The sequence below is a fragment of the Megalops cyprinoides genome, chromosome 19 (genome assembly GCF_013368585.1).
Source record: "Megalops cyprinoides isolate fMegCyp1 chromosome 19, fMegCyp1.pri, whole genome shotgun sequence".
NCBI lineage: Eukaryota > Metazoa > Chordata > Actinopteri > Elopiformes > Megalopidae > Megalops > Megalops cyprinoides.
The window spans coordinates 20,246,873-20,266,297 of NC_050601.1; the positions used below are offsets into that span (position 1 = coordinate 20,246,873).

General features: G+C 43.6%; 1 protein-coding gene across 1 annotated transcript; it reads right to left on the reverse strand.

Annotated features, from left to right (window-relative positions):
• Positions 1-599: 599 nt before the first annotated feature.
• Positions 600-17,130, reverse strand: rgs9a (regulator of G protein signaling 9a). The gene is made up of 19 exons (XM_036552916.1): positions 17,065-17,130; positions 14,140-14,236; positions 12,842-12,892; positions 12,374-12,480; positions 12,117-12,168; positions 11,675-11,733; positions 11,507-11,583; positions 10,995-11,076; positions 9,937-9,999; positions 6,953-6,982; positions 6,494-6,555; positions 6,050-6,163; positions 5,424-5,539; positions 5,241-5,328; positions 4,573-4,711; positions 4,350-4,432; positions 4,078-4,201; positions 888-1,339; positions 600-750 (listed from the first exon to the last, which is right to left on the reverse strand). The coding sequence occupies exons 1-19, from the start codon at positions 17,128-17,130 to the stop codon at positions 600-602; spliced, it is 2,013 nt and encodes a 670-aa protein (XP_036408809.1).
• Positions 17,131-19,425: the final 2,295 nt, after the last annotated feature.

Here is a 19,425-nt window from a genome sequence, read left to right on the forward strand (position 1 = left end):
ATATGCAGGACAGTGGGCCCCCAGGAGCAGGACTAAGAATCAGTGGACTAGACAGAGCTAAACACAGATGTAAGTGCCCACTCCTAACCCTAACCCAATGTTTTAAGAAATGCAATAATTTAAGCAAGACGTAAACATTACTCTTATCAGTGTACAGTCTTAACAGTCATCACACATTGTAACTATTGCTGAAGTCTAATACAGTTTTAGATATTTAGATGTAACATTGATATATATTTTAAACATTTTTATAAACAGTTTAACAGTTTATAACAGTATGACAGTTTATAAACAGTATAACAGTTTTCCCAAAACAGCAAAAACATTACGGTCAGACAGTATGTTTTGTTTCAGTGTATTTTTGTCCCTCCGTGCAAATACATTTATTAAAAAAGTGAACTTTGGGCACTGCCATTAAACCGTCACAGACATGAATCTCACATATTCTTCAAAACATTCAGAGTAGTGACTGTAGCTTAAGTTTTTTGGTATACCCTTGAAGTTTGGTGGAAGCGTATCAGTGGTAGTTTCGGCAGGGGAGAGATGTTTGCTGGCTGTTCTCAGGCTCCCACACTGCCCTCTGCTGGTCATCAGGGGAATCATCCCACGTAGTCCTGCGGGGTGGGCGAGTCCCAGGGGCAGACGATCTCTTGCATGGTGAGCCTGGCTAGGCGGCGACGCTCCTCCTCCAGGAGGTGCATGGGGTCACTCGGGCCCTCTGAGGAGTCGTCCCCTGGGGTCTGAAGGAAGCTGGGAATTAAAGACGACAAAACCGCAGGGTCAATGCACAAGATCACCGTCATATCAACAAGGAACAAGGAAGCGAAAGCGCTGCCCAATCGGAGTGCCTCCTGGCACCAGGAGAACGTCCGCCCTGAGTGACTCACAGCGCTATGGTCCTGGGCCTGGGGCGCATCTGAGGGCGAGTGCGGCGACCCGGGGGCTGGGCAGACCCGCTCTCCGCGGGGGGGCACGTGGGCAGGGGGCAGGAGAAATTGGGTGAGGTGGAACGGCGCAGGGAGAGAGTCAGGCGGGGCCTGGGGGCGGGTGACGGTGACTCCCCCCATGCCCCTGACGCCGTCGGCACGCTGGAACCGGGCCCGCCCGACGGCCCCGCCGCCGCAGTGTCGGTGACGGAGGGGGACCGGGCCAAAGCTGAGCTGCCGTGGGCGTGGCACTCCCTCCCGGGGCTGGGCGTGACGTCTGTGACTATGCTGGTGGAGGAGGAGTAGGTGGTGAGGGCGGGCGACGGGGAGAGCCACGCCCGGTCGTCACACCCCGTCTGGTAGAGGGCCGAGTACAGAGCCAGGTGGGACACCGGCGCGGTGTATCTGCACAGCTGGAGGGACAAGAGAGCACAGGCACACCTCAGCACCTCCAGCACCACCCAAAGCGTGTGTTCACACACACACACACACACACAGTTGTGAATAGCATGTCGCTGCAATTTTTACACTGAACGATCTGAGTGCAGAAAACAGGCTTCAGTCTTTGGTATCTTCCCTTACACAGTCTATTTTAAGGGCACAACCTCCTTGAAGCCCACCCTGAGTGCAGAAGTTAAACTTCTGAGAGAGAGAGAAGCCCAGAAAGTGTCAGAGGGAGAAGCTGATTACTGCAATGGGTGATGTAAATTTTCCTCATATAATTCCTTTGACAATGTTTTTATTTATTTTCGTGACTTGTGTGGGTTTTCGGTCCATATTTCACAGGAGTTTCTCTCTTTCGCGCAGGCCACGTGACAATCCCCCGCTCACACTATTGCGTGATTCATCACAGAAACATGGGTCTGCAGTCCGATGTGCAGACGGCAAATGAGGGCTGGCTCACTCACAGTCGAATTGCATGCAACTTTTTTCATCAAAGAAAAATTCCCCGCTTCACCTTCCAAGCAAACAGTGGTTGTATCTTACGGTATCTCTGAGTGGTGTGCCACTCAGCCCCCTTCAAAACAGACATAAGTGTGCAAGCACAACACAGTGGTGCAAGATTTGTGTGGAAGCTGCCACATCTGTTATAAATGTCACAGTGGAATCGTTTAAAAGGATGGCAAACACAAATGTAAGAAAAACAGAAAAAACTGGAACACCAAAAGGCAAAACAGGAAAAGCTCTTAATTGGCAGAAAGCAGAAAAACCAGACTGGATTTCTGTGTTCACAAGCAGCCAGATGGTAATAAAAGCCACTAAGCGGGCTGGAGGCTATGGTGAGTCATGATGCTGAAACCTTTTTAAGAAAAGAAAAACCAAAACACAAAACACTGCAGGTTTTCCTGAACTTGGACGGTTTCCTTACCTTAACACAAAAAACGTAATCGACTCATTGCTGGAAAACGGTAAGGTGTGTAGATTCAGTGATGGTGGATGGGAAGACTATGTTAATGGTAAGATGAGCAGACCAGTAATATGTAACATATGTCAGTAGCTGGCCAGAACTGGGAGCCATTAAGCCTGTGGTGCTGAGATGGTATCCTAATTAGAACTACAGTTTTACCACAGGAATGTAATACCCCTGACAGGATGTTGGCAAACCTAACATAGCAGGTCACAGAAGCGCACACACACATGTTTGCCAACTATGCATCTGTGCCAGTTACACATAACTATTCGGTTTGTCAGATCAAGCATAGAAACATTTCCTAATGGCCACACAACAGCGCTGCAGAGGAGAAGCCCAACTACGTCCTGTTGGCCTGAAACAACAACAAAGTATAAATAGGCTAGTTACTGAGATCTCACTCTTACTGTGAGGATGGAGAGCAGCTGTCAGAATCTAACCTAAACCATCAGAGACATTCTGCGCTGCATTTATGTGGACGTACGTCAGAGAGAGGCTGTAGTGAAGGGTGTATCTGAAAGCAGGTGCATCCATTCTGAGTACATTTCACTCAGTGACAGATACAGCCTTGGAAGGATCTCCAGCAGCAGACATCTGCATGTTATTACAAACACCTGTTGGCAATTTTCCATTTTCTAAAAATGGATTTCTGTCAGGGAAATGGTTGCCTGTATCGTATTGTGCATTGAGTGATTTTTTTTTACGATGCTGTTTGTATAGTTATATCGTCACATACAAGCATGAGTGATGAGCATTACGCCGCAAAAAAAGATACTGAATGGTTGGCATGAGAACAACACAAAGGAAACAACAAAAACAAGATGGTTAGAGGTTTTATGGATTTATTTGATGCATGACGGCAGAACACACTGACTGGAAAAAAAAGGACACACCAGAGCTGTGTCTGTTTCAAACAGAGCATGTGACAACGTTGACACACACCGCAGACACAGGTGCGGGCTCCGCCTCTGTCAGCAGGCGTCCCCGGTAAGCCATGAGTGACAGACGCGTGTGACGCGGCAGTTTGGTGGCATAGAACACATGGGTGGAGGCTGCATCACAGACACACAAATGTAACGATGAGGGACACAGTTACAGACAGGTGCTTATCTCTGTGATCTGTCCTGTCTCGGCTAAACAAACCCGTATACGAGTCTTACATAACAGATGAGGTTGTTCACACAGTTTCCCTTAAATTGTTATCTGGTCAATCCTACGCTGTCATAGTTTACATACAATTTAAAAAATATCTAAATGATAAATAAATTATAAATGATTGTCTCTTTAACCTACTAATCTTATAACAGTAATTTTGCATAGAAATTCAACTCTGTACATCTTTTTAAAATAAATTTAAATATTTATACATTGGTAATAATCATTGTTTTAATTTTTTAAAGTATTCATTATTTATCATATTAAACATTATTTCATAAGTATGCTATTAAATCACTCCATTGCAATAGTGTTTGTATGGGTCATACTTGGAGACTTGACGTTTTCTGCTTGAAAAAATCAGAGATGCCCACTAGAAAATGCATTTCATGAGGTAATAATCCAAATGAGGGATTATTGAGGGAATGCCTTTTTCTCTTCTATTAATCTGTTTAATACACTTCCCCAGGCCTTTGTACCATAACACCAGAGTGGACCTTAAACACCCCCATTCAGTGAGATTTGTCTGTAAATTTTGGCTCATTTCTTGTCCTGTTGGCCACGCCGGTCCAGCTTGCTCATGACCTGCTTGATGTCCACGGGGCCGGAGGCTGCCAGCTTGGCCTTCTCCTCCTCCTCCTGTTGCTGGAGGATTAAGGGATGGATCCCAGGCCTGCGGTTGCGGGCATTCTGCTCCAGCTGCGCGTCACTGTGGGAGACCAGCAGTGGACCAATGAAATTCACAACCACTCAGAGGCCCACCAACACCTCCCCCACACTCACCTCCTCATAATCAACTCCTTGGTTTCACGGTAGTGTTTATGGAATATTCCATCAGCTCGAGCCCTGTGTCTCACCTGAACTTGTGCTCCTCTGGATTTAGCGCTTTCTTCTGTGTGTCCTTGAACACTGGAGACTTTATGTACCGTCCAAATGTGTCCTGTAACAGACAGTCATCTGTTAGCTGCCATTTCGGAGGAGCAGATTCACCATTCCTACTGCTGCCACAGAGTCTGCTCTTAGCTGGCAGAGGAGCAGATTCACCGCCCACGAAATAGTCTGGAAACCTAAAAGCCACACCTTCTTCATCAGCATGAAGACATGGATCTGAGCGGCGTCCAGCACGTAGCGGTGAGGGTGGACCAGGCCCTTCACTGTGATGTCCATGGTCTTCTGGTCAATGTTGATCCAGCGCGGTGCTCCAGGGGCCAGGAAGGTCCTATGTGAACATGTAACAGCCATGCAAATCAAGCACAGAGATGAGCACACCATCTCTGCACAAGCTGTGGGTGTATTCAGGAGCCTCTATCTGTACAGAGCTAGGCATTTGACCCTTCTCTGAAAGTGTGTTGAGATGGTTACAATGTATCATTTTCCACTCATTAAGATCAGCGTGATGTAGTGGTAAGGGAATAAAACTTGTAAAGTAATGCTGGTCTTGGTGAGGCCCTGCTCTTGTAGCCGTAAGGCTGCAGTCAGTTATTGCAGTTCAATAACTAGTAGTACAGGTAGATAAAAATTCAAACTCTAAACCATGCAAGTCAGTCTATTTAAGTACATGTGTGAAAGTGCTACCTTTGTCAGAGTCTACCTGACAACACATCAAATTTTCTTTCAGAAAGTAAATGCCTTACTAAAAAGGAAAGCAGGTACTGTGTTATCAGTTCTATGAACATTTTGGTGTGGTCATGGAAATTTTGATATATGTTCTATGGTGTTGGGAGGGGGGCAAAAGAGGAGGGTCTCACTTGTAAATTGTCTCGGCCTTCTCCTTCATGGACTCAGCAGTACCCCACTTCAGTTCCTCGGCGGCCTCCCAGAAGGCCAAGTTCTCACCTGAAAGCACACACACACAAACCAGCTGAGACCTTTGTTTTTTTTCCCCACCCTATTCAAAATGAACGGTGAGCATTCTCCAGTCGGATATGTACCGCTGAATTCCTTCTTCAGAAAGACCCGGAAGTCGGCCCGGCCACGGGGGTCTCTGAGGAGCTCATAGAAACTGAAGGTCCAGCGTTCCACGCGCATCTTAGTCGGGGTCTCCACGCTAAGGAGTGCACAACACATACGCGCGCACACACATACAGAGTCAGCCAAACAAGCACAGGCATCCATGTTTACTGCCCTAATGTCTTGTTTTATGTCACTTAATTATGTAAATATATAAACAGAAACCAAGTTTTGTATCTTACTCAGCGGTCTGATTTTACATCCTGGATCGTTTCTTCAGTTTTATTTTTAGACTCCTTTGGCTAAACAATAACAGTGGCTTTCTGGCCTCATTCTGGACTGCAGCAAATTTACTGTGTGATTTGACAGGCAGCAGGCAGTCTAAATATTTAAATGGTTGCAATGATTAAATGCTTAACGTGGTACTGCGTGTTGTGACAAGGTAACAAAATTTGTCACCAAAACAGAGACACACACAGAGATGCCTGCAGACACAAAAAGTTCAAACTGGGCAAACGGCAGTGCTGGCATAAGCTACAGTACATGTTTGGCTTTCGCCAGTGCAGCGGCCCAGACGGTGAGTGTGGTCCTGGCAGAGGGGACTCACTTTGGCAAATTGAGCTCCCAGTATGTGCTGTCATCAGTCAGCCAGGGGTTGCTGGGGAGGCATTTCGCCAGGAAGGGGTCGTGGTCCTTGTATGTCGTGGCAAACTTGACGAGGCTGCAGTGACGAAAAAACCATCTTCTCTCAGACATCGAATCCCCTACTGCTCATAAAGACTGTACACCCTCCACCCAAAATCGATGTGACATTCTCAGACACAACATGCTCTCCACCCCTGCTCTCCATCCCTCTTAAATACTGTTGTCTTCACCGGTATGGACATGCCAATAATGCCCTATTTACTGCATTTATGCATGTGTGAAATGTAACATAGAGACTGTGTGGCATCTGCAAAAAACAGATGACCATGCAAGACATTTATAGAGTTGCATGTAAAGGTAAGACCCTGTATTTGGAGGGTCCTTGTCTGGCTCTAAAAGGACTTACGCTCCAAGGGACACGGTGGACTTGGTCCTGGACCGCATAATGGACTGCTGAATGAAGATGATCTGAGAGAAAGAGAGAAAGAGAGAGGGGGGGGGGTCATCATTGCAGTCACCAACCTACGTGCAGCACTGAACCAGCTTGAGAAGACTCAGGGGACAGAACAGTGCAAAGTTGGGTTTGCCATAACAATAGGACTAGATTCTGAAATGTCAGTGAATTTCAGAAGTAACACATTTACTTTAGGTCTCAAGCTGTGCTTGCTTCATTTCTTCTGTAATAGAATTAAGCATTTTTTCTCATCTCCCCAAGACAAATTGAATCATTTTAGGGCGTACAGAAATCTGAATGTTTCTTAGAGACTTAAGCAGTACACAGGGTCTCAATTACGGAGCAGTTACAATGATTCGAATTCTGTGGGTAACCACACAGACTTGCTGAAATCATCCTTCAAATACTTACAACTCTTCTGTAGTAATCAAATGTCTTTTTCTGCAAAAAAATGGAAAGAGAAAGAGAGCTTGGTTCACATGTCACGATCTTTTCACAGTTATATATAGGTATAGTAAAAGTAATGGATTCGCTGTCGCTATGTCTGATAACACAGCGACTATGACTAAACATGCCAGCTAGTGTTGTGCTTATGCATGCTATTTAACGTGGTGGCTACAAATGCCACATATCATGCTGATAAACGCCAACTGCTCTCTGCCTCCCTGCATCGTCAGTGTCTCTCTGCATATGAGAGTCGGGGAGGGAGCGCTGTGCTTCGCATGAAGGAACGGGCCTGCCCATGTATTGTGTAATCCTGAGGTTTTCCTTGCCAGGGCATTGTTTAATCCTGAGGTTTGTGTTCAGGGGTTGTGAAAGATGCGGGAATGTACAGAATGACAGGGGGATGATGGGAAACTCTTACCAGGAGGCCACAAACGGCATTTAAATCTCACCACATCGCTCATTTCCGTGGCACGGTGGACATTGCGCCAGAGATTCAGTCAGAGGTTTGCTTTTTACCCATAACATCTGAATGTCACGCAATGGCGCCACCGGTGATAGAATCTCGTAGGCATTAACGCTCTCTGGAATCCTTACACAAGCATCCGCCCACAGGCGGCAGTTTGAGCAATTTAACACCAAAAAGGCCTCTGAAAGGTCAGAAATCTGACAGTTCTGAGGCTCTCTTTGATCTCTTAATGAGATCCAAGTCCAATATTCTGGGCTGCGTCTCACTAAGAGTACAGATCTCCCCCCCACACACACACACCAAGGAGCTTCTGCACTTCGCTTTTTCACCAGTCGCCTGGGATACTTTGCAGAATGAGGTTCCCTATGTCCACAGCAGCAGGCATGGTTATATGAAAGGGTGGGTGAACGGAAGGGCTGTTGGAATATGCCAGACTCAGGCAGCCAGGTTAGGAACTTTGGCCCCAGGACATCAGGACTTCCAATCTTTTGCAATAGGTGATATACGACCTTTAATAAGCACAGTGAGTCAGGACTTCAGGTTAATGTCTCATGCAAAAGATATGCATGCATTCGTGCAGAATGAGAAGGAACAAAATCTGCAGGGAAAGAAAACAAAAAGAGAGGAAATATTTAGTAAAAGTCATTCAGACAGCATGAAGACAGGCAGCAGAAATGAAAAAACCTCAAAGTTAAATAGGTATTTTACTCCAGCATTTAAAATTGATGACATCATAGCATAAAACATAAATAAAACAACACATTTTGATCATTACTGGAGTAACAAGAAGGAATTACAAAATTTGTATAAGTTGCATACAAATTAGCTGGTTGGACCTGACGGCTCCTTGCAGGGTATGTGCTTAACAAGGCAGCCCTGCATAACACTACCTGTAGGAGTGTTGAACAGGGCAGCCCTGAGGTGGGGGAACATCCTCTCAAATGTTTAACAGGGCAGCCTTTTCCATGTTCAGGAAGACTGGCTCTAGTTGTGTTAGCCTTTACTGATGGCATTTTGGTGAGGTAGTGTGGTGAGGAAAGGTGTGCCTCACATGGTATTTAACATCACTCCCTGAAATGAATATTCAATCTTCAGCTATTTCTTTTTGATAATAACCTGTGATATCCTCAGTAAATGACCGAAGTCCCAAATTTTAATGGAATTAAATCTAAAGTTGTTGATTTCCTGAAACAAAATTAACACCTCTTGCCTCAGGTGTCCCAGTCAATGTAAATTGTGCTTGCTGTTGCTGTGTATATTTTATCAGTTGTTTCGTGGCAAAGCTATTTGCTTCCTTAACTACAATGTAGCCTGCTAATCATTTACAAGCCTGAAATGTCACTCTTCCAAAATAATTTAAATTATTAACCAATCAGTTGACTTTGAAGTTTGTCAAGTGTCTGATGAACACTTATCTGCCCAGCAGAATTCTGACAGTTTAGCCTGTCACAGAGTGTGCCTTGAATGTGAAGTTTGGAGTTTGATATAAAGGAATGCTCGAATAACTCAAACTGCCATCTAGGTCCTGCTCTTATCATTTCTTGACTGTTCCGAACATGCTGATTCTAACCTCATGCAAAAATAGTATTGATACCACATTGGAACTATGCTGCAGCAGTCTTTGTCTGCAGAACATTCATTTAGAAAAAATCTGTTCCCTGAATCACAATATTGACGCTTACTTGTGAAAACGAATATAATATCGTTCCCTAGCCTGCCTTTGGTTATATCACCAGCCATAGAATCCTCTTAGAGGGAGTAAGCAGATTGACTTTAAAATGGTCTTGGGTGGCCCAGGACAGAGACCCAGTGCCACTAAGCCTTGCTAATGTTCTTAAACAGGTGGTCCTACATGGCCACCCACAATCCACTGCTCCTTTCACCTGCAGGGCAAGCCCTCTCTTCCTTCCTCACTACAGACCCTCACCACCAGGCATGATGTACCATGGGTACACACTGGTATTTTATAAAGCATCATTAGAGGGGATCAATAATCATCACCTGTCACCAGAATCTGCAAGACATCCAGAAGATTCAGGTCCTACGGCGGCACCTTTCTCATTTTAACAAACCATAATATTCCGTTCAAAGGTTTGTTTGCTATCCTTTCACTACTGTGTGAAGTGTTCATTTAGATAAAGCAACTTCACTGCACTTAGAAAAATCATCACTCCATAACCGACATGCATCCAGCTGTAGAGATGGTCTCTGATGCTGCAGAAAATGTAACACTGTATGCTCCTCTTCACTGATTCCCTCAGCAAGCCTAGGGACCATGTCTGGCTGTGCAGCGTCCATCCAAAGGGCTGGGAATGGCTCTTTCGCCTTAACTAGTTTCACTGGCAGACTGGCATTTACACTGGCGTGTCACCTCATCCCGGCATCGAGCACCCAATCACGTGACAGGTGAGGAAGAGGAACATCACATTACTGCACTTAGACCTTTGACCTTGTTGCGTGCAGGCAGGGACTTACCCATTACCTCCTCCTCATTGGGGTCAATGAGCCGGTCCAGCCCGTAGTCCATGGCGCTGAAGGTTCGAGGCTGTGGAGCAAGATCAAACAACTGTCAGCCTTTCAGAAATTTAAGTGCAAGTATATTTGGGAAGATTATAGAAATGACCTGAAACCTGACAGGCAACTAAGTTGCAGTCGATGTCTGGTATTATCACAGATATTTTATGTTCTGATGAAATATTCAGCTCCTGTACCCCTGTCATCCTATACTGTTCCTTATCTATGAAATTCCAGTTGTTAATAGGAGGCTCCCATGCTGTCTGTATTACTCTGCTAGCCAGGCCATGTTTGTTCTGTTTTAGACCGTGCCTCTTAATAAATATGCATAATGGATCTGCAAATCAGAACATTTAGAGCTTTACCAATGGCAGAGACAGAAATTCCAATGTGAAGAACAAGGAGCTGAATATCTCGTAAATATATAGAATATCTGCGGTATTATCAGTTATTAACAGCTTAAGCGGATTATAGCAGACATGGGATCAAGTGTTACCCGACGGGTGTGTGCAGCCCCTGTGAGGCCCCTCAGTGTGTTGAGTGGCAGCGTGGACATTTACACACTGTGTGACATCAGGGGCCACTTTTTAATTAATCCAGCCAGCCCTGCTCTCTCATTGATCTCTGCTGAAATATTCAGAAATGTGAGACCTTTCATTCTCTCAGATCTCTTTGTCAATCACACACCAGAGAGGAGAGCAGATAGACTGATATAATCTCTCTGTTCTCAAATTATTCACTACTGCTGTAGTTTTCTGCATATCATAATTCTATCCAGGGATGAGCTCCAGGATTAAATATTATAATCAATAAATACATTTTGGTGAATGTGAAATGTTTATAAGCAGAGTGAACAGCACCAGAGAATGTTGTGTTTATGAACAGGGTGAACAGCCCCGGAGAATGAGGTGTTTATGAACAGGGTAAACAGCACCAGAGAATGTGATGTTTATGAACAGGGTGAACAGCCCTGGAGAATGACATGAATGAAAATGCGACTGCACATGTGGCCTGTCCAGTACCCACCGGTGGTCTGTGCACGATCCAGTAGGCCCTCTCCTGGCAGTCAAACACCACACGATCAGCCTTCTTCCGTTCCTTCCCCGCCCTGACCACCAGAGGAGAGAGGAGTCGCTGAGAGCCATTTTACATCGCTCACTCTCTAAATCTCCCTCACACCACTGTCACAATGAGACCAATACCTACTAAACAATTAATATACAATATTACAATATTTCATGTGCTGAAAGGATTAGGCATTCAGATATAGCAATAAGTCACTTCCCGTGGTGAGTCTTAAGGCTAAAAGGTTGCTCAAATCACAGTTTCAGGACTCCTGAGGTCCTTAACCTGAATTGATTTGGTAAATATCAAAACTAAATAAAGTAATAACATGCCATAGATATACTAATCAGCCCTTGTCCAGGGTATCTGCCATGTGAACAAAAAAGCTTAAGGTAGAAACAAATAAGCAAAGTGAGATGGGTAGTGGTCAGTAAAACTGAACATAAATTTGTGAACAGTTGGACAACGCTGACCTGTACTGCTCCTTCGCCTGCATCACAATGAAGTCCCACTTGTGGTTCAGCCAGTTGTGGAGTTTGTTGTAGTGCTCCTGCAGAGGCCAAAGCAAACATGTGCCTCAGTCCTTCAGTGTGACTGAAGGATCTTGCGGGCCAGCACTGCGAACTCACAGAGTGCCTTACCTGCTCATACGACTCCAGGACTCCTTTCTTCCGAATGTTCCTCTTGGCCAGGTAAATGGCTACCAAAAATAGAAGAAGACATTGTGACCTCTGAACTGAAAAAGAAGCTAGCGTGAGTCATCGAGCAATGTATAATGACACACAGCCATACACTTCAACAGATGTGTGCACTACTTCATTGCTTCATTGCTGCAATGCTCAGTTCAAACACATTTTAACACGTGTTTACATGACTGATATATCAAGTTCAAGTAAGACAAAGTAGTGCTTTAATGGCAGTTATAACAGAAACTAAGTTCTGTATTATTGAAACTGAATACACACAGAATAGAGATGTAATTACATTAAAATGAATTTCAGTGCATCCACTGCCTTGGCAGATAAGTGTAACGCATACACCACTTGAATATAGTAAATAATAGCTTCGCCAAGAATCGCCTACCATAGTTTGTGTCATCCGCTGGCCATTTCTGCACCGGCCAGAAGTACGGGGTCTGGAGGAGGGAGAGGGGGGTGAAGGAGACTGCAGGTTAATACTACTGGACATAAACATTCACAAAGCTTGCTTACTTGTGTGTGTATTTATTTGTGTTCAGATGGGTTAAACTGCCGGCATTTCCTGCTTTTTGTAATGCTTTTTAGTGATGTTTGTGCAGTGCTGGTGGTGGGGGTGTGTCTTGCACATGGGGGGTAGATTACCTGGAAGCGGTAGAGGCTGGCATCAGGCTTGAGAATGAGTCTCTTGTGGTCCTGGAGAGGGTAGATGTATCCATATGCCACCATCATGGTGCCCATAGCCAGGGCCTCTGAGGGGGGTCATAAGCACAGAGACACTTCACATTCAGTCAAACCAAATGAGTTCCGAGCAAGAAAATGGATAATGTCAAATCATCTATTTAAATGTTCTGAATTATACAGGCTCTTAAAGAAGCGGATAACATAATACCATTTAACCATTCTAGAAAATTACTTGAAAATGATTCTTTCTGGTCTCAAGAATCCACAAGATTTCAAAATGGCTACATGACATGCTTAGAAAAAATGAGGATCTGAAATTCATCAATAAAGTAGGAGTGTCGGGCAAATACCTGGAAATACTGTTGTAGCATGTGCAAAACTAGGCACTCATTCGGCATAGTACAGAATACGTATTCACTCATTTCTCACCTTGTGTATCCATCTTCATACGATTAGCAATCCACGCTACAATGTCCTGACCTGAGCAGAAGAGAGGGGGATTCAGGTACGGGTGCAAAAATAATGCAAGCTGAAGCTGAGGTCCCTGGCCCAGGAATGATATGGCTAACCCTGAACGTCATTCTGTGCATGGCAATTGTAATATTGTGCATGTAGGTCTAGCTGACTGGTTGTGGCCATGTCACGTGTTGCATATGTGTTACCAGGGAACTGGTTCAGAAAAACAGAAACAAATGAAATTTTCCTTGGAGCAGAAACAAAAAAACACGACACAAAATTAATATTAAAATCTGGACTGAGGACAAATAGTCAGATCACCTGTGTTTACTTGCGATTAAGCTTTTGAGGTCATTATCAGTTTATGTCGTCTGTAAAGCGCTCCCTTCCCCTCATTGTCTTAGTGCACAAATGAGAATTTTATTACCATGGAAACATTTTCAGTAAATCTCTCGCACTAAGCTTCCTGGAAACCTATAAGTTACAAGTCACAGCTAGCCTCTATGGCTGTCTATCATTTTTTTTTTTTTTTTACATCTGGGTCAGAGATTATTAAAATGCTTTCAGAAGCGCAACAGCCACAAGCATCATTTAAACCTAAGCACCATCAAAAGAGAAGAGGAGACACAGGAACAGACACACGGAGTAGGGGGCTTACATTGTGCTACTGAAGGTGTTATGCAGTGTATATGTAGGTAAGAGAAGATCTGAAGGGTAGACAGACAATAGGAGTGAACAACCTGACAAGAAATGGACTTTTCTTTACTGTTTTTGTACTTTATCCTTTATCCAGTTCTAGGAAAGAGCCTCATTCCTGCCATAGGCATAGACAGAGGCAGAGAGCTGGCCTTGCCTTCTGGCTTCCAGCCCTGATCTTTTCACCTGTCTTAGCAGAGATTACCAGGCAACTTTGGAGCACAAAGAGGAGCGCGGAGCTCATCCCTTTGAAGCCTGCCTTATATAGCGAACATTAGCAGATTACCATCAGCAGCAACCTGTTCTGTTCTGCGTGGGGGAGGAGCCTGTTTCTACTCCTGTCTCTTCCCAGTTCCATTCCTTTGAAGGCAACGCGGACCTCAGACTCACAGTGTCACAGTGTCAGTCCTGAGCATGTTAAGAATTTCCCCGAGTGAACCAAAATGAGTTAGTGTTGCACGTGAGTCGTTACTGACATCAGCCACACACAGCGCCTGAAACACAGATGTACTGGACAAGTCTAGTAGCCCTATGTCTACGCTGGGGGTGCAGCAATCCACAGATGGGCGTCTCACCGGCGATGGCGTGGGGGATGGTGGTCATGACCAGTCTCTGCTCCTGGGATTTCACTCCAGCTTTAGGGTCTTGCATCTCTACCACTAGGGCCTCTAGCTGTGGGTGGAACAAAAAGACAAGCTTTAGCAAAACAGACACTAACCAACAGTAACATAGTTACCAATGACCCACTGCCCAGTAGGTCATGGATATGTCCCCACTCTCTTGCAATACTTATATCTTAATATTTAGCTGCCCTTCCACACCTTTAGGGACAGTGAGAGACACAACTGCCCTTAGTCACACCTCAAACACTTTATGTCTCTAATATAACATTATCTCTTGTCTTTTTATCTTTTTAAATTATTCTGTCTTATTTCTTCTAGTCCCTGTAATTCTCAAAATCTTTTCTCTATATATTTCTTTTCATTATATATTATCAACAGTCATTATTACTGTGTATCTGAGTTGTTGTTACCACTATTACTGCTCCATTTGTTTTTTTTCTACTGTATGTCCTACTGTACTTGTTGGACTGGCAACAAGAACATATGTTAGTCATGCCAATGAAGTGAGTTGAATGGAACTTCATTGAATTAACAGAAACAACAGAACAATCCACTAGGGTCTGAAACAGACCGACTGTCTGTGTCTGAGCAGCATCCCTCAGTCGCTAGCAGACCGCCAACAGAGACATTGTTTACACGCACAAATTACTGTTTGTGTACCCCACCGCAGGGTGCACCCTGAATGATCAGACTTCCAAATACAGCACGTCGGAGGCAGTGTGTGCATTTCGCTGCTGCGGCTCTTAGGACTCCCGTTCGTTTCTGGAACAGTCCCTGGGTCCCGCAGGGTCCCTTCCTGTTGGGAGCCCATTGTCTATATCAGCAGGACCATCCATCCGGTAGCTCTGGGAGCCAAGCCCCACGTTAAACGTTATGGTGCTTCCACAGCAGATTTGTTTTAAATGACAACTTCAGCTGAGCTGGAAAGCAATCGGTTTTCAATCACAGCCCTGCGTAAAAAATGCAAAGCATAAGCTATCCTGAGGCCAGACTTTGCTTCACTTTGACAAGTTGCAAATAGGCATCAGTGGTGTTTTTGTTCCCTCCTACTACAAGAAAGACACACAAGCCAAGCAAATCCTTGTAGAAATTAGAGGGCCACCACTTTGGTTCTCTTAATCCTTCCCTTTGCTGTTGGCACTGCTGGCCATCTGACCTTACAGCTCCCCCCTGTGTTTTGTTTGTAGTGACACTTTGTATTAGGGGTCCTACATAAACACTGTATAATACCCTCATAAGCACTGTGTAAACGTTAATAAATGTTTACGTTGACTGAAATAGGCTGTCAATGAAGGTGTCACATCACACCCAATGACAGCTATCTATGCAGTGAATGCTATCTATACCATACATTACATTATATTCCGAGTTGATACATCATGGAAATGTCAAATTTGACATACATGATGGAATACCAAACCCTGTGATAGGCAATATGCTGGTGTTGAAAATCACACATACTCCTGTGTGCTCAGTGCTGGGCTGGTCTCTTTGGTGTGACCGCTCCTCGCCTAGGCTGTCTCAGGTAGGCTCACATCAAAGTAATTGGCTTTGGAGTCAGACCGGCAGTGTTACTGAGAATCGTACAAAGTCTGGATCACGGCAAGCTCCTCAGATGCACTGGAGCCAGTATTCTCTGTAAGAGGGTTTACCAGGTATTCCTCTAACTCCCTCAGGGGGTGCAAGGTGCGCACCTGATGAACACCTGTCTTGCAGACACTTAGAAGAGATACGCGCCAGGTGAGCACCTGTCCGACAGTTCGGCAGCCACTGTCCCCCACCGCACTGTGGGCCACTGCAATGAAGACTCCGTGACTCTGACACATATGTACTGAGAGTGGTGGGCAAAAAGACTGCTAGAGCAGAGATGGAAACTTACTCAGGGGGGGATGGAGGAAAAGGTGAAAAAGAGGAGAAAAGTGTTCTATTCTGTTATTCCACTCTGTTCCATTGTGCTGGAAGTCGCTCTGGATAAGAGCACCTGCTAAATGCATGTAATGTAATGTACACGGAGGCCCTATGAATTCAAAAATGATTGAATCACATAACTGATGTAGCAAATATTGTAGTGACTCATTTGTATGACTCATTTTTAAAATAGATTCAGTTGCTAACAAATGCCAATCAGCCTCAAAGGTGCAAAATACATGCAAAGACAAAATAAGTGGAATAGTTCATTTAAATGCATAGCGCTTCACGCCAAAAGCTTGTGAGGTTTAAACAGACAAAGCTGAGGGGTACAGGTTCTGTACAAATATAGATGATTGGTTAAGTGGATTAGAGATAGTTATGACATTGCCTTCTTACTTAGAAAGTACAGCCCTGACCCATGTGGTTAAATGCCCTGCAGTGAACTGCGGGGTTGACACAGACATTGCGGTATCAATTTATCATTTTTATACAGTCGCCACGTTAAAGACAACAGTAACGACAAAAAAAACAAACAATAATACAAGCATTAATAAGTCTAAATGTTGAAAAATATAAAATTGTTATAAGAGTGACCAAAATAATTAGTATGGAGAATTAGTATGTCAAGATAATTTAGCCGTGTTCCGTAAAAGTCCATAACGTCCACATTTTTGTGTGGAGAATTAAATCAAACTGATTGTCTTGTGATGGCAACAATATTTCCAGTTTTGTCTTCGGGTCAGGAGCGGAATGAAGACTTTCTCCAATAACTTTTCAGGTATAACCCTTGCAAATACATGTACCTTATTGATTACATAGCCTATAGAAATTACGAAAGTAGAGGTTTGTTTAAGTTATTTGTTGAGAATAGGAATATATCAGCCAATATACATTAATCAGCGGTATGCATGTTTAATGGAACAATTAAGATACATATATCCAATAAGATTTCAAATGTAAACCTACCTTCTTCAGGCAGGACATTCGGGGTCGGTAATGCTGTCCATGGTCGCGGTTTGACCTGATCGTCATGTTTGCGGTCTATCTTCAATATGCTTAAAAGGTGGAAAGCACAAAGATGAATGATTAAATGATTTTAAAATTATTTCAGAATCCTTGGAAGTGTCGACGCTTCTGCAGCGCGCCGCTCATCACACACACCGGCTGCAACCGCGCTAGCTTTAGGATATCGAAGGCAGCGCACGGATAGAAATGTCAGCCAATCACAGCATAGTTCTATTCCCTTGTCGATAATCTCTCACCTCTCTGCTAAGGTACACGGTTAGATAGCACAGCCCCCAGCAGGCGGCAATATGGAGCTCTTCAACAGAACGAATGAATGAGTGAGAAAGAGTTACACACACGCTGCACATGTGCGCTTGATAAGATACAGGATCTTTGCGGACATGATATATTGAACGAATAATGACGGCGTGCTATTTGTCGGAGCACAGACAGCTGTGGTGGTTTTTGCCACGCACGTCACTCAATATCTTAGATAACGTTTGTGAACAAAATATAACCTAATCTTGAAACTTCCACTGTAACAATCACAAGGAATTAAATAAATCCGTCTTTTGATAATTAGCAGCTATTTATGACTGTTTATTTATACATCATTGTAAAACTAGAATAGTTGTAGAACAGTTCTGTATATTACTATACATTATTTCTATACATTACGTATCGTCACTTCTACAGTTACTACTACACCACGCTACCGCCTATACACTGTAAAGGAACAAGAGTAAGTATGTTGGCTGTTAAGTATTGCTTGTAAATCTTCCCCACATAATTGATATTGCAGTTATTCAAAAACAGATACATAAAAATAAGCAGATTTAAAAGCACAGGCATGTGCTTTACATAAAATAGTGAATTATAAAATAATTAAATGTTGCAAATAATTCTATTGTCATGGAAAACATTGTAAACAGAAATACATGTTAAGGTTAAATAAACACCTAGGGACAGAAACTTACATGGATCTATCAACACTGGAACTGGACTACTGTCTAATTACAGGTTTGCTTCTGGGTGTGATTTAGAGGTTATTTTGCAAAGGCACACAATTACTTGCTTATGAATATTACAAAGCCTACAAGGGTAGACATGTTGTACAGAATGATCTGTAAAGTCTGTGGGCTGCTTTTCTTTCTTCAGGGAATATGGAACGTCTGCTTCTCTGTAAGCCTTTGACTTTGACTTGACTTTTAAACGTAACATAATTGTCATTTTTGACCTAGGTTGCATTTTTAAATTTAATGTTTACACAACCCATTTTGTAACCACTAATTTCTCATGAGGATTCATCTTACTAAGAAACCCTTAAAGTGAATGTAATCCTCCAACGCACTCTCGCATAGCCAATGACTGTTTTTGCACTACAAGTCCCATAGTGCACCACTGACGTCATCAGAGGAACTTATAGGTGGCTGATGATTTGCAGGGTGCCTGAGATGGTGAGACAAGTACTGGCTGACCCATAATTGTTGGGCATTATTACCAGTGGAACAGTGCCAAATTCGACTTGATCAGTTTTGTACCAGGGCTGAAGGGCTCAGCCTGCACTGGCGATGAGTGCCACTAAGGAGCCCCTGAATTGCATTTGCTTGTTCTCCGTTGGCCCAAGAAGACACTTACTGCTGTTTATTTTATTCAATACATTAGCCCCAATTCAGACCTCAGTTCAGATCTACATTAGCCTGGAATACACCTCAACGTGGCCCTTATTTGTTTGTTTGTTTGTTCATATTACATTGGGGTGCATGTGCATCCAGACCAAGATCAGTCTCTGCCAGCTCAGTTTCTGGCATGATATTGTGTGCAAGCAGACTTGGACCAGCGATTTATCTATCTATCTATCTATCTATCTATTTATTTATTTATTTATTTATTTATTTATTTATTTATTTATTTATTTATGTCATTCACACAAAACAGAAACAAAGCAGTGACTTGTGACTTCTTTGAGCGTATTATATTTTGTTGTATTATTGCGCAAAACAGGTAGGAAACAGCAAGATACACATAATGCTGCTCCCTCGTTAGCTAACAACAAAAGACACGTGTTATTGTAAAAGTACACTCAAAACTCATTTGGTTGAAGAACAGTGCGTTATTATGCAAACATGAAAACAGCATGTTACTACGGAAATGTTGTTTTCTTGCACCAACTGTTTTTGGTTGTGAGTGCTTGTTTCAATGCAAGCGTTACAGAGAGAACAAATAGGGTCAGAATTCGTGCTTTGTTTTCAGATTGCATGAGGAGGATGGTGTGTTGTATTTTTGACCCCGAGGCAAAGCCTACATTACGGGGAAGAACCC

Coding starts and splice junctions, on each gene's coding strand:
- rgs9a (XM_036552916.1), bottom strand. CDS start 17,130: ATGACGATCAGGTCAAACCGCGACCATGGACAGCATTACCGACCCCGA. Junction 1,340..4,077: donor GCCCCGTGGACATCAAGCAG/GTCATGAGCAAG, acceptor TTGTCCCTCCAG/CTGTGCAGATACACCGCGCC. Junction 751..887: donor AGGCCCAGGACCATAGCGCT/GTGAGTCACTCA, acceptor TTTAATTCCCAG/CTTCCTTCAGACCCCAGGGG.